At 37.9% G+C, this 14,354-nt stretch overlaps 1 protein-coding gene across 1 annotated transcript in view; it reads left to right on the top strand.

Moving 5' to 3' along the window:
* TMEM161B (transmembrane protein 161B) overlaps positions 1–13,869 on the top strand; it is a 49,641-nt gene extending 35,772 nt beyond the window's left edge. The window contains exons 6-12 of the mRNA XM_054178017.1: positions 1,300–1,451; positions 2,085–2,145; positions 3,769–3,909; positions 7,116–7,229; positions 8,522–8,696; positions 11,207–11,303; positions 12,856–13,869. Of these exons, the coding sequence (XP_054033992.1) occupies positions 1,300–1,451; positions 2,085–2,145; positions 3,769–3,909; positions 7,116–7,229; positions 8,522–8,696; positions 11,207–11,303; positions 12,856–13,133 (1,018 nt within the window). The 3' untranslated portion in view covers positions 13,134–13,869. The remainder of the gene's footprint in view (positions 1–1,299; positions 1,452–2,084; positions 2,146–3,768; positions 3,910–7,115; positions 7,230–8,521; positions 8,697–11,206; positions 11,304–12,855) is intronic.
* Positions 13,870–14,354: the final 485 nt, after the last annotated feature.

Below are 14,354 nucleotides of genomic sequence, written 5' to 3'. Positions count from 1 at the left end.
GTAATACTTCAGATTTCGAAAGGTTAAATACTGAGTTATGTAGTTTTGAGTTCTGCATGGGGACTGCAATGTGCCTTTGTGGCCAAGAAGGCCAATGGTCTCCTGGAGTGCATTAAGAAGGTGAACAGCTGGTCAAGGGAGGTTCTCCTCCCTCTCTACTCTGCCCTGGTGACGCCACATCTGGAGTATTGTGTGCAGTTTTGGGCTTCCCAGTTCAAAAGGGATGGGGATATACTAGATCGTGTCCAGCAGAGGACAATTAAGGGACTGGAACAACTGTCTGATGAGGCAAGGCTCAGAGACCTGGGGCAGTTTAATCTGGAAAAGAGAAGACTGAGAGGAGATCTTACTAATGTTTATAAATATCTGAAGACTAGATGTCAAGAGGAAGGTACTAGTCTCTTTTCAATGGTGTCTTGTGATAGGACAAGGGGGTGGGTACATACTCCACCTCAACATGAGGAGAAACTTCTTTACTGTGAGGGTGGCAGAGCACTGGAGCAGGTTGCTCAGCCAAGTTGTGGAGTCCCCATCTCTGGAGCCTCAAAACCTGCCTGGATGCATTCCTGTGACCTGCCCTGGGTAATCCTGCTTTTGGAATGGGGTTGGACTTGGTGGTCTTTGGAGGTCTCTACCATTCTATGATGGAATATTTTTCACTTAGCTTGATATTTTGCATTGATGATAAAATAGCCTTAATTTGTTGTTTGTAAATCAGGATTATTTAATTATTTATACTTAAACCATGTGTGACTTGCCCTAGGTTGACACAGTCAGTTGTGGCAATATTCACTAAGTAAGCCTAAATCCAAAACACTACTCCAGTGTGGTGTATTCCTCCTTAACCAGTTATGTGATGATTGTGCTTTACAGTATTCTGTAATTTTAGCCTCAGATTGTCTGAACACACATTACTTAAAATAATTAAAAATTGCAACGAATAGAATAGAATAGAATAGAATAGAATAGAATAGAATAGAATAGAATAGAATAGAATAGAATTAACCAGGTTGGAAGAGACCTTTGAGATCATCAAGTCCAACTTATCATCCAACATTATCTAATCAACTAAACCATGGCATCAAGCACCCCATTCAGTCTCTTCATAAACACCTCCAGTCATGGTGACTCCCCCACCTCCCTGGGCAGCACATTCCAATGGCCAATCATTCCTTATATGAAGAACTTCTTCCTAACATCCAGCCTAAGTTCTCATGTAGATAAACAAAATACAGTTTTATAATTCTTAAATATGGTTATGTGACAAACTTAATTTTCCTTGACCTTTTCCTTGTGTAGTAAGGTACTGTTTTCATTGACTACCCATTATTTCAAAGTAGAGGATGGAGGTGAAAGATCAGTCTGTGTCACCTTTGGTTTTTTCTTCTTCGTGAAAGCAATGGCAATTCTCATTGTGACAGAAAACTATCTAGAGTTTGGACTGGAATCAGGTAACTCCTGCCTTTGATGTTTGCAACAACTGTAGAGATTGCGTGACCTGAAAATTTATTTCCAGTCATTTAGGTGTTTTTTGAGAATATGTGTTTAAATGGACTCTGTATGTCATAGAGTTCTAAGTCATTTTGATTTGGAATGCAGATTCTGAAGGATATCTTGAATATGTTTTCCCCTGATTTTGTTAAAAAGAATGTGTTTTTTGCTTAGATTGTTTGCTTTGTTATTTGCCTTTGTTATTTTGCCTTTTATATTTAACCCATTTTGCCTTTACTGAACCCAAACTCGTTTACTAGAAAACTCCCCAAAATTCCCAAACCAAACCCCCAAAACCTCCTTTATATTTGTAAAAAAAAGAAGAAAAAAAGAAAGAAAAAAGTGTCAATTTTGTGTTCCTGAAGTGTGCAAATACCAAAGGTGTTAATAGGTTTTGTCACATGATGGCATACTAATTATCACATGAAAGAGCTGTGCTAGACATAGGACAATTTGTTTAAACAATAACCTGTTATCTCGTATTTCGTTACAAAAACAAAACAAAAAACCCACCAAAAAACCAAACCCAAACCAATAAAAGGTTTCTGCATGTGTAATATAATAAAATATATATTATTTACTTGTCTTTGCAGGATTCTCAAATTTCTCAGAAAGTGCTATGCAGTTTCTTGAAAAGCAGGGTTTGGAGTCCCAGTAAGTTTCTGGAAATACATTTTTGTCTGTTTTATGTGTGCATTATGTCTGAACTACTTGGGTTTTCTTGGCAAGCACCTGTCTTGTGTGTTTTGCTCTTGTACGTTTTGCTCTTGTACGTATTTATCATCTCTATAATAATGTGAAGAGAGGTTAATGAAAATAATGAATAGTCACAAGTAAATTACATTGCATTTATACTATTCCTTTTTAACTTTGAGGTAGTTTATACCCTGATATATTGAATGTAGCCCAAAGCTATAGTTTTTTCCTCCCCTCATGGTAATTCCCTTCAGCTTTGCAAGGATTGCTTAAAACAGGTGATAAGCATTTTTTTTTGCCATGCCTGTGGTAAGGCAGAGGATGAGCATGCAAAAGCTACACATGGAGCTTGTGGTCAAGTTGACAGTGAGAGTAAATTAGTTTTCAGTCCTGTTTTCAGGTTGTAATCATGTTTTCCTACTCTACAGAAACATCTTGCTACAGGACATCCAAGTTTTGTGTAGAGTGTTGAACATGCTGTAGCTTGTGACATACAGTTGCTGTTGTGGACAGCCTTTGTGTATTGTCAGATGGATTTATGTTACAATTCTTTCCTTACACACATGCTCTGAAGTGCATTTGTGGGATATGTCGTCCATGTGGGAACACAGCTTTGGATTTCTTGCTTGGAAGTGCTCAAGTATGCAGAAGCTGTGGAATCTCTTTATTTTCGAGGAACAGAAGTTTCCTCAAACTAGGCTGATGTGCCGTAATAAAGCCTTGGGAAACCCTTAGCTGAATCCCGAGCTTTTCCTCACTCTTCTTCCTAGGCTATTGCAAGTTTGCTAATGTCTGTATTTATTTTTCTGTTAAGTGTTTATTTTTTGAATTTTTGCAGTGATTTGGCTGTTTACAGCAGCAATTGGGTTGATGGTGTCTTGACAATTTGTATGACACAGACTAAGAAAGAATCTGAAACTCATGATTTTGTTCCTCTTCAATCTGTATAAGCTACATGTCACTCTCTGGGTTTTGTGTTATCTGCAGTGGTTTTTGTCTGTTTGTTAATTCTGTAATTGAGTTGATCATAGATTTTTTTTTCTCTAGTTTCTTTTTGCATACTCAGTAGTACTTCAAAACAAACTGTACTAATCACTTGAGAGAGACATTTTAATTGGCCACATGTATGTTTTTTAATGAATCTGTGGAAAAATTGGTAAAGCTTTTAAATGGATAGTTATAATGTAAGCAATGTAACTTAAATATCCATTTTGCTTTTGACCAGTTAAACACAGGATGCTTCTCTTCCTACCATAATCATTACATTCATTCCACTAGCTATTTCTGTTGTATAATTTGTTGTTAATTATCCTTTTTCGGTTCTTTCTACTAACAAGCTTCTTATCTTATAGGCAGTAGCCTGGTTTTTGTTTTTCTAGGAAATAAATAGGTGACTTAATAAATCTCAACTCCAGATTGATTTGTAATGATGCTGCTATTCCAGAGTAAAACTATAGAATACTGTTTGTTTTTATTTATTAAATGTTAGATGCTGTTGAGTTGAAAATAGTCTCTGATACAACCCCCCTTGCCCCCAACTTCCTCCCCAAGAAAATGCTTATTTCCTTTCTTTTCTTTTAGGGGTCCTGTGTCTAAACTAACCTTCAAATTGTTCCTGGCTGTTCTGTGTTCACTTATTGGTGCTTTTTTGACATTCCCTGGCTTGCGACTGGCTCAAATGCATCTGGATGCTCTGAATTTAGCAACAGAAAAAATAACACAGTAAGAGAAAATATGTGCACATAGGTATATGCTATTCAGTCTTAAATCTTTAATGTCTGAAAATAAACAAAGGAAACTATTCCAACAAGAAGGTAGTGGCTAAGACTTCTGCTGATGCCTGCTTTCGGTACCTTGAGCAGAATCACCACCTGCCTCTTTCTGCTCAACCTGTGCTTTGCCAGTCTGTTACATTCTTTGCCTTGTACTTAAGAGTCCCAGTTAAAGGAGCTTTCCCTTTCTTCTGCAAGAGCTCCACCATGAATGTTTCTGCTTAATGCTTCCTTTCCCCTATCATATGTTTTTTTGAAAGATAATTTCCAGGAAGTAGAAGCCCAACTTTTTTCCATTCCTCTCTCTAGATGGGCATTGTGCCTTTGAGAAATCTAGGGTAAGATATTAAAACAAAACAAAACCAACCAACCAAACAAACAAAAAGACCCAGAATACTTAACAAGAGTCAGATGTTAACACCAGTTTAAAAGAATATTTTAATTTTCAGCCACCCTTGAGTTCAGTAGTAAAATATTTTCTCTGATTTAACTATTTCTCTTCAGCATTGTTTGGTTGAAGGAGAAACTCCAAATGCCTGTCATAGATCTGGACTTTTATTTAACAGTTGTAATGACAGATTCTGGAGCATAGGCCACTATGGTTATTTAGTCTGGTCACTTTATGAAGTGAACCATTATATATTTCTGATATGAAAATTATTTCTAATTTTTTTTTTTCTCCTCCCAGTATGCCCATCTTAAAAATTAATCTGCTTAAAGTGAGTCCTCTGCTGTTGGTAAATTTATAACACTGATCTGTTTTGTACTTGCACTCATTGTAGGTGAATTCATCCAGGTAGAGCTACAAGCTGTTGGCTTGTATCTCCTGTTAAGTTTCTGTCTGTGAGGACTGTGACTGAGTCACTTCTTAATCTGTTTTTTTTAGCTAAATAAAATAAATGCTTAGTTTTCTTTTTTTATGGTTAAAATTTCTATACCTTTTCTGTAGGCATCTTCTAATTTTCCAACATTTTCATTGCCTTCTGTGCATGAGATCCTAGCAGGAAATACAAGATTTCTGCAACAGAAGATCATTAGTAAAGAACTAAAAGAGTAATTAGTACCCACTAGGATGGGGTCATAAATAACAAGTCTTCTCTGACTTAATGTTTAGAGAACATTGTAACTGATTGTTGAAGATAAGTTTGTGCAACACCAAGCAAATGATTTTCAAAAGTCTACAAATACTTAAACTATTCAACTGGGACAATATAAAAATTACTTTAAATGGATTAAAACTTGGTCAGGTATTAATTTAACTGGGTAATGCAATTATAATCAACGAATCATTATCAACTGATGTGTTCTAATTGGCTTGGAGACATCAGTATTTGCCCTTAGGGGGTTCGTTTTTGTCAATGACTGCAGTTGTTTGAAAGTGACTAAAAGGACATGAGGATGACAAGTCACTGATACCATGATGTTTAACTTGGCTGCCAAATTAAAAAAGCCTTTCTCTGCTGCCAAACCTGTCTTCTAGTTTTGAGAAGAAATCCCAACAAAACAACCAAGAAAACCTGCTCAGAAAAGCTACTACACCCCAAACTCTCCCCCAAAACCGTAACAGCAACAACAACAAAAAAAACACTATACAATAACACACTGAAGAAAAATTGCTAGGAAAAAAAAGTTAATCATTAACTGCCACTTCGTTAGTATGTTCAGAATTATTAATATCAATTATGTATTAATATATGTTATGGGGTTTTTTATATATATTAATATATATAAAAAATAAGTATATAGGGAAGGAAGGGTTTGGTTTTTTTTTTTATTAAAAAAAAAAAAAAATCTAGTGTCCCTTTTTTTCTTTTCATAGCTGCTTTGATATTTTAATTTGGCAGCAATGTCTTTCCCTGCATATATTTTGGACTCTTAATCAATTATTACCATTTTCATACACATTATCTTATTTTCCAGAGCCTGCTTCAAAAGTATTTCAGCCATTAACTTAGTAGGATGTCTTAATTATGTAGGAGCTCAGGTAAAATGCTTTCAGAAGTTGCTGAAATGCCTTGAATTGTTTGTTTGATGGTGGTATGTTCCCTAGCAACACTGAGTAACTGGCAGTGCTTATTTCCCTGACTTCTTCATCTGAAACCAATGATTTAAGTGTGTCTATGAGGCCGTCTTTGGAAATGTGTGAGTGTTTAAATGGTTTTAGGAAGCTTCAGAATTTTAAATCAGTAAGGTCTTGTGTTCTGTAGAATAATTTTTGATTACCTTATTTTTTTCTATAGTCTAGAAGCACTCTGGTTGGAAATGAAAGCATAAACAAGCTGATTCTCTCAGTGAGGAAACACTGCACTAGCAAAACCACCAGTTCTGCAGCACTGAAGTCTTCAACTGTGTCTGTTTCACTATAGTAATGAAAAACGATTGCAATATGTGGTCCAGATATGAAGGGTATTAATTTCAGGAAAAACTCCATAAAAGTATCTCCTCTTTTTAAATACTTATGATACTTACTCAAAGGTTACAAAATTGTACTTACTACTCTTCATTAATGGTGCAGTTCAGTATAGTGATTTTTGAAGTGGAATAGCTGTTGTGCCAGTATCTTTAAATGAATACAGGTGCAAAGTTTCATTTAGTCAAGGTTTCTAAGTAAAAATCTTTTAACTGGGAAATCTCACATCTGAGAACTGTTTCCCCTGGTCTGTATAAATAATGTAAATGAATCCAAGAACAGTTATATTAAAGCAAAAACCCAATAATTTAGTAATATAGCAGCATATTTCTCATAATTATCCCAGATGCTGGCTCTCTAGATTAAGCTGTAATGCCTGGTGCAGTTCAGTGTTATTTCATCATATGGAACTTTCCAACAGCTATCTTTTACTGTTGTGTGGTATATGCAAGTAGCTCCTTTGGTTAGATTGTTTGAAATAGATCAAGTTTTCAGGTATCCTAAGGGCAGGGTTTTTTGAACCACAGTGTGGTTTCACAGTGTGTAATGTTACTGTTTTGTTGAAACATGTCATACCTATAAAATAGGAGAGTAATTTTATTATTTACCTTTCTCCCAACTATTCTAAAATATGGATTTCTCCTTCTGAATCTGTACATCCAGTTTCAACACAGGGAGTTGACTTTACCATTGGTGATGAGTTAATAGGGTTTAATAACTTCCCCTTCTTTTTTTTTTTCTTTCAGAACACTGCTACATATAAACTTCTTGGCACCTTTGTTTATGGTTCTACTGTGGGTAAAACCAATCACTAAGGACTACATTATGAACCCACCTTTGGGCAAAGAGAGTGTCCCATTGTAAGTCCCCTTAAAAGTTCTTTTTGGGGAGCTGAGACCTAAATCATAAGTCTAAGTAGTGATTTGTGAAACACGAAAGACTTAGGTGTTCATAACATCTGCTGGCAAAGGTACTGTGGAAGTTGCAGCTGAACTCTGAAAGACTTCTGTTATTTCAGAAGAATGAAAAATTAGATGCAGTGATGAATGCTAAGGTGGTACTTCTCTAAAAGCTGCTGTTTTCTGGCATCTCCTTGACAGTGATGGGCTGCTCTTTCTGAGGGTGGAATACCACCTCACTGCCACCTTCTGGAACCTTGCATCCTACGTAGTGGTGGTAGGAGAGAAGTGTTTTACTGAAGACAGTCAAGATCTATTTGACATGAACTGACTGAAGCGATTTGTCTTAAGATCTGTGAAGTGCATAGTTCATGCATGTGGGGCATAAAGTGCATATGGAATTGATAGCTGAAATATTTAGAACATAAAAAGGGAAAGAGTTTTCAGGAAGAACAGTATCTGAAATAAATGTTCTATAAGTAGAATAGATGACTGTCACTGTTGCTAACAGTCTAGATAATTGGGAATAGTAATACTGAAATTGACTTGAAATGGATATCATTGGCTGGCATTTTCATTGCTTTAGAGGTCCAAGATACGCTGGTAAAGGGATTCTGTGACCACTGAACTATCACACAAAACATTACAAATGCACCTATTTTGTACTTCCATTTTGTTACACAGTTTATCTTAAAATGAGAGTTGTGCAGCAACGGGGTATCTAAGGCAACTGAAGTACACATCTGCTAGTACTGCCTGTGATTATCTGAGCTAGCTAGTATCCTGTCTTCATTACTCAGAATTTAACATTTAAGAGCTGTTCTTGTCTACATACAAGTGGGCGCTAATTTGGATCAAGAAGCAGCAGCACGGAGAGAAGCAGAGGGCAAAAGTGAATATAATTTGCACTTCAACAGCATAGCTGTAGCTTATGCTTTAATTTTTGACAACATGCTTCAAGATGCTTTAGTCATTCGTCATTGGAATGGGCTGCCCAGGGAGGTGGTGGAGTCGCCGTCCCTGGAGGTGTTCAAGGGGAGATTGGACGTGGCACTTGGTGCTATGATCTAGTTGTGAGGTCTGTTGGAACAGGTTGGACTTGATGATCCTTGGGGTCTCTTCCAACCTTAGTTACTGTGATACTGTGATACTGTGATACTGTGAAGATTTCTTTGTAGAAGAAACAACTCTATAGCAGTAGGTTGTCTTTGGAAAACAGCATTACCCATTGGTTGTTGCTTTTTGCTCCCCAGAATGTCAGAAGATACATTTGACACTGTGAGGTTGTGGATCATAATCCTGTTGTGTGCTTTACGGTTGGCCATGATGCGTCATCATTTACAGGCCTATCTGAATTTAGCCCAGAAGAGTGTGGATCAGATGAAAAAGGAAGCTGGCAGAATAAGTGTGGTTGATTTACAGAAAATGGTAAGTGTGGTGTGTAATGGGTTGGGGCAGACCCCCCTCCCCACCACAGGCAGAAATAACGACTCAGGCAAACGGATTGCAGAAGTGATGAAAGTTTAAATAGGAAAAACAATAACAAACAACAATGAAAGTTTTACAGAGACCCACAAGCACCATGACAAAGAGAGAGATCCCAGAACATACCCAAGAACATCCCATCCCCACCTGGGGGTACACCCAAACCCCCCCAGGGCTCTTTCTTCCCCCCCCCAACCCAGCCTTGGGCCTGGGCAGGCCCAAGGGAGGCGGCTCACGCCATGTTACCTAGGCAGCAGCAGGGGACGAAAGAGGAAGTGAAGACCCCGCATGGCCTTTTTATAGGGGAGCAGGGCATTATGGGAATGGAATACCTGGTCCCTGTGACCACCCCCTGGGCTGGGCCCACCCCTTGGGACCTCCCAGGTGTGGCCTGCGCAGTGGCATCTGGGCCAGCACCCAGCCTAAACCACCACAGGTGGCACTGAGGTTATATATTTTGAGTGCTCTGTCTGTACAAATGCTTTTTTTTTTCTCCATCTATGTCACCCCTGGCACCAGAGCTGAAATCTGAATGAACTTTCCTAAACTCTTACCTTCTATGAAAGTATTGCCATTGCAGAGAAATTCTGCAAAGCAAACTGTGCAGAGATGTGTCATCCATATTATACAGATGGCTTTTCTTAAGTGATTCAGAAGTTCTTAGGAAAGATCCCTTGGTGAATTGTTCTTTACAAAGATGCAGTTCTCTTCAGCATGAGTAGGTCTTGGGGAGTGCACAGAATGAGTGGTGATCTGTAGCTGAAGCAAAAAGGAGTTGGATTTAGACAGAAGGTTAAAGTACTGTTACCTAATCCTGATTTTTTTTAGACTAAGGCAAAATTTAAGATTATTCCATATTTTGGGATAAAATGAGACAAGTTTAACTCTTTCAGACCACTTTCAAGTGCACTATGCTAGTTACAAAAGTGTCTGCCCATTTTGTTACTATGGAGGAAGGGGAAAAAATTACTACTTTAAATAAAAAAATACAAAACACCATCAAGAGTGGAATGCTGTTGCATGTTGTCTGCAAAATAACATTTCTGGTGTTGCATGGTGGTTCTGCCTGATGATCCTGATGAGATGGGGTGTATTGCAGGAGGATTATGGAGGTATGTCATGAGACAAAGATTCCTCTCTTGGGTTTGTCACAGTCACTTCCAGTCTTGTCCTTGGCTTCACTGAGTGTCTGAAGATGCTAAATAGACTGACTATGCAGTAGATGTTTATGAAGTGGCTTGTAGTTTGCTTCAGAAGCAAGGTTAGAAATGCATAATATCAGTTCTGGGAGCTTTCATCCTCTCCATAAAATAATGTCTTTTCTCTGTGGTGTTTCCTAAAGTCTACCCAGTATATCACTATCTTTTCTGTGAGAAGGCCATAGACACTAAATTAAGTCTTGTCTTGTTTTACTAGACGTGTCTGCTTCATCTTCCTCTGGAACTTCTGCCAATGAAGTCTTTTCTATCTGTCATTCTACAGTGATCATTACTTTTTAATTTGATCTTTCTACTGTATTCCATCAATTATCTTACAGTATTTTGTCTTTTGCCTTTTTTTTTCTTTTCCCCTGTCAGTCTCATACTACTTCCCATGTTAGTTTTTTGATTCTTGCTTGTCATGAAGTCCTTTGAGATTTCAGAGGTATATCCAAAAATGTCATGTCTGCCTTCATCTTTTTGCCCAGCCTGTATTCTGAAATTCAGTTAGTTTTATTTCACTGCTTGCTGTTGAATTAATGACTTTTTTTCCTTCTTTATTTGGTCTAGTCATGTAGGTAGGACAACAGAACTAAGAAACATGGAACAGATTGGGAGCAAAGGGAGGGATAAATCTGAGTGGATTTCAACAAACCAGAATGTACTTCTGGTATAAAGATCACTTAAATGCTGTTATTGGGCAACATCTAATGAAAAATCATCTTACCATTGTTTTTGGAATATTAGTGTTTCACAGTTAGAGATCTTAAAAAGAAAATAGCTTTTAAGGTACTGCAACATGAACTAAATTCACTTTATATGAGACTTGGGACTGAGACTATTACTTCATTTTTAAAATGTGATTTAGCTTGTAGACCACTGGGGACTTCAAAAATTAAATGTATTTTTAGTGCTGGTTCTGATGTATTGAAATAGGAATCTTTGAGTGATGACATGCAGTTTGCAGAAGTAAAACTGATAACAGAACTGATGCTTCTAATTACTTCCTTTCAATACTTCCTGTCAGACTGGTAAATGTCCTAAGACTTGAGTTCCATTTTAGGGCTTTCCTCATTAGGACTTTTGAAGAAATCTGTCACGTGCCAAGATGTGCTGGAACAACTTTTAAAGCAGCTTAAATGCATAAGTGCTGTGTTATTAAAAATAAATTACTTGTTGTTTTGTTTTGTGTTTTTGTTTTATGACATGCTCATACAGCCAGAACTCATGAATTAATCTCTTCTCTTTTCCCAGGTGGCTCGAGTATTCTATTACCTTTGTGTAATTGCACTGCAGTATGTTGCACCATTGGTAATGCTCCTTCACACAACTCTGCTCTTGAAAACACTAGGTAGGCAAAACTGGACCAACAGCAATCTAATCTGTTCTGTTCTACACAGGGCTTTTACATGTGCAGCTTGCTAAAGAAAATGAGCACATATGGGTACTTGCAGTACATAAATACATTGCAGCTTTCTCCAATTCAGAACGTACTGATGTGCAGCTTTTAAGCTGTCCTCTTCTGTTGTTGCTTTTGACGTCTTTGAATTATATGCTAATTTATTTGATTTATTTCTGAGAAGTTGTGTAATACAAGCAGTTAAGCAATTCCATAGAAATAGTTGTGTTTTATATGGTATCTTATGAGGTCTGTATAAAGCATTGCTGATTTAACCTCATGATATGTAAAAGGAATTTTTTTCCTTTCTGCTTTCCAATCTTAAGTAGGCTTTCTGCATGGAAGTTAGGACACAGATGCTTCATTTCATTATTGGGAGACCTGATGTCACTCTGTTGGGGTGGGTGTTTTTTCTTCATTCTTTTATTTTGAGGGATGTCTTCCACAGCCTGCCATACAGTCATGCCATGCTTCTTGCAAAATGCCAGTGGAAAGGGATAGGCTTTATTAAAAGGCTGTGATGCATCCTGTGCTGGAGTACACATCTACATATGGTGAGGTGATTCATATCCAGCACTGACAGGGGTCCTAAGGCAACTGCGTTACATGTAGATGTTAAGATGTTAAAAGGGAGGATGAACCCTACCCTAATATCCTACTACTAGGTTGGAGTGGCTGAGAGCTGCCAAACAGAGAGGGACCTGGGGGTGCTGATTGACCCCCACCTAAACATGAGCCAGCAGTGTGCCCAGGTGGCCAAGAAGGCCAATGGCATCTTGGCCTGTATCAGGAATAGCGTGGCCAGCAGGAGCAGGGAAGTCATTCTGCCCCTGTACTCCCCACTGGTTAGGCCACACCTTGAGTCCTGTGTCCAGTTCTGGGCCCCTCAATTTAAGAAAGACATTAAGACTCTTGAACGTGTCCAGAGAAGGGCAACAAGGCTGGTGAGAGGCCTTGAGCACAAGTCCTGTGAGGAGGCTGAGGGAGCTGGGATTGTTTAGCCTGGAGAAGAGGAGGCTCAAGGGAGACCTCATTGCTGTCTACAACTACCTTAAAGGTGGTTGTAGCCAGGTGGGGGTTGGTCTCTTCTCCCAGGCAACCATCACCAGAACGAGAGGACACAGTCTCAAGCTGTGCCAGGGGAAGTTTAGGCTCGAGGTGAGGAGAAAGTTCTTTACTGAGCGAGTTTTTCGTCATTGGAATGTGCTGCCCAGGGAGGTGGTGGAGTCACCATCCCTGGAGGTGTTCAAGAGGAGATTGGACGTGGAACTTGGTGCCATGGTCTAGTCATGAGGTCTGTGGTGACAGGTTGGACTCTATAGTCTTTGAGGTCTCTTCTAACCTTAGAGATACTGTGATGGAGATGAATGCAATGGATATTTACTAACTTACAAAAGCTCCATATTTTTTGTGTGTGAATAGACAAGATGATCTGTAAAGCAATAGAAATAACAGAGCTTGAGTTTAATTCTGCAAAAATATGTTACTCCTTTCTTTTTAACAGGTAACTATTCTTGGGGCATCTATCCGGAACTGAATTCTGACACTCCAGTAGAAAACAGTCCGCTTCCCAGTTCAGTTAATACTGAGTCTCCACCTGCTGATGGAAAGATGAAAGTAACTGTAGTACAAATAACGATGGCTTTGGGAAGCCTAAAGAATATTTTCACTCCTCTCCTGTTCCGGGGACTCCTGTCTTTCCTCACCTGGTGGATTGCTGCTTGCCTCTTTTCTACAAGCCTTTTTGGGCTTTTCTATCACCAGTACCTGACTGTGGCATGAACAGGTCTTCTGACAAAGCAAGTGTGAGGTCAAATACTAGATACAAACCCAGGTACCCAAAAGGAAATGGAGAAAAACAGAAAAGAGAAAAGAGAAAAAAAAAGAAAAAGAAGACGAAGAAAACTATATATGAAGAAAAACATATCAGAATTTTTTTTAAACACTTCCTCTGTGTTCTCAGGGTGAATATTCTTAATAATGTTTGAAGTTGCAACTGGGTTTGTTATTTTTGTTACCCAAATGGTAGGTAACTAACTGAATTACAGTATTGAGACTGGCTGACGTTACTGTGTGACAGGTGGTGGTGAGCATGCTGAAAAGATACGACCTCTGAGTATCTTGGTTTCCATAAACAGCAAGCCAACCTCAAAACTTTGTGTTTGAAGCATCAACAGTCAGTGACTGAAGTGTGTTAGAAGGGTACTGGTTATAGTGATGGTGGCTGCCTATCGATTAAATCTTGAAACTGAGCCATACAACAGAAGGAGAGAGGGGATTTAAAAAAAACAAAACAAAGCAAAACCACAACAACTAAATTCTGTTGGATAGCTATGGATCACTTTTCTCCATGAAAAATGAATTAATCCAACAGGACAAAAGAGATACTGTATATTACAGTAAGGAAAGTTGTATAAAATATAAGTTTAACAAGAGTAGATGTATAAACCTGACAGGTATTGCTGCCTAAATATTTTGCAGGAATGCTTGTGCAGTAAGAGGAGAGTTTTAAAAAACAAAAACAAACAAAAAAATATTATATTATTTCAGTCCCTGCAGTCATTTTGAAATAATGGCCATCTGTATTGGTGCTAATATTGATCCACAGATTTCATTTGGATCTTTTAAATTTCTTCTTTTCAGGTGATAGATTATTTCCATTGAATGCACAAAACGATAGGAGATGATTAGTGACACCGATCAAACGTTTCAAAACACAACAGTTTAATCCTGCTGACTGAGAGTGTATATGTATCTGTGTAATGTACATACAAATATATATTATATATTAAATATATAATATATATGAAATTATAAAATATGGAATCTTTATTTTAAATCACTGAATGTATCTTACAGGACCGTGGAAGGGGGATATGTGTGTATCTAGTAATTTCCAAGATCCCTTTTGAAATTAATATTAATCTTTTTCTTTTTTTTCCTTAAACTTTTTTTTTTGTTTGTTTGTTTTTTTGAAGTTCAGTTGAAAGGGCTATTTGTTTT

The sequence above is a fragment of the Dryobates pubescens genome, chromosome Z, assembly GCF_014839835.1.
Source record: "Dryobates pubescens isolate bDryPub1 chromosome Z, bDryPub1.pri, whole genome shotgun sequence".
Classification (NCBI taxonomy): domain Eukaryota; kingdom Metazoa; phylum Chordata; class Aves; order Piciformes; family Picidae; genus Dryobates; species Dryobates pubescens.
The sequence above is the reverse complement of the archived record's forward strand: the minus strand, read 5'-3'. Positions and strand labels throughout refer to the sequence as shown.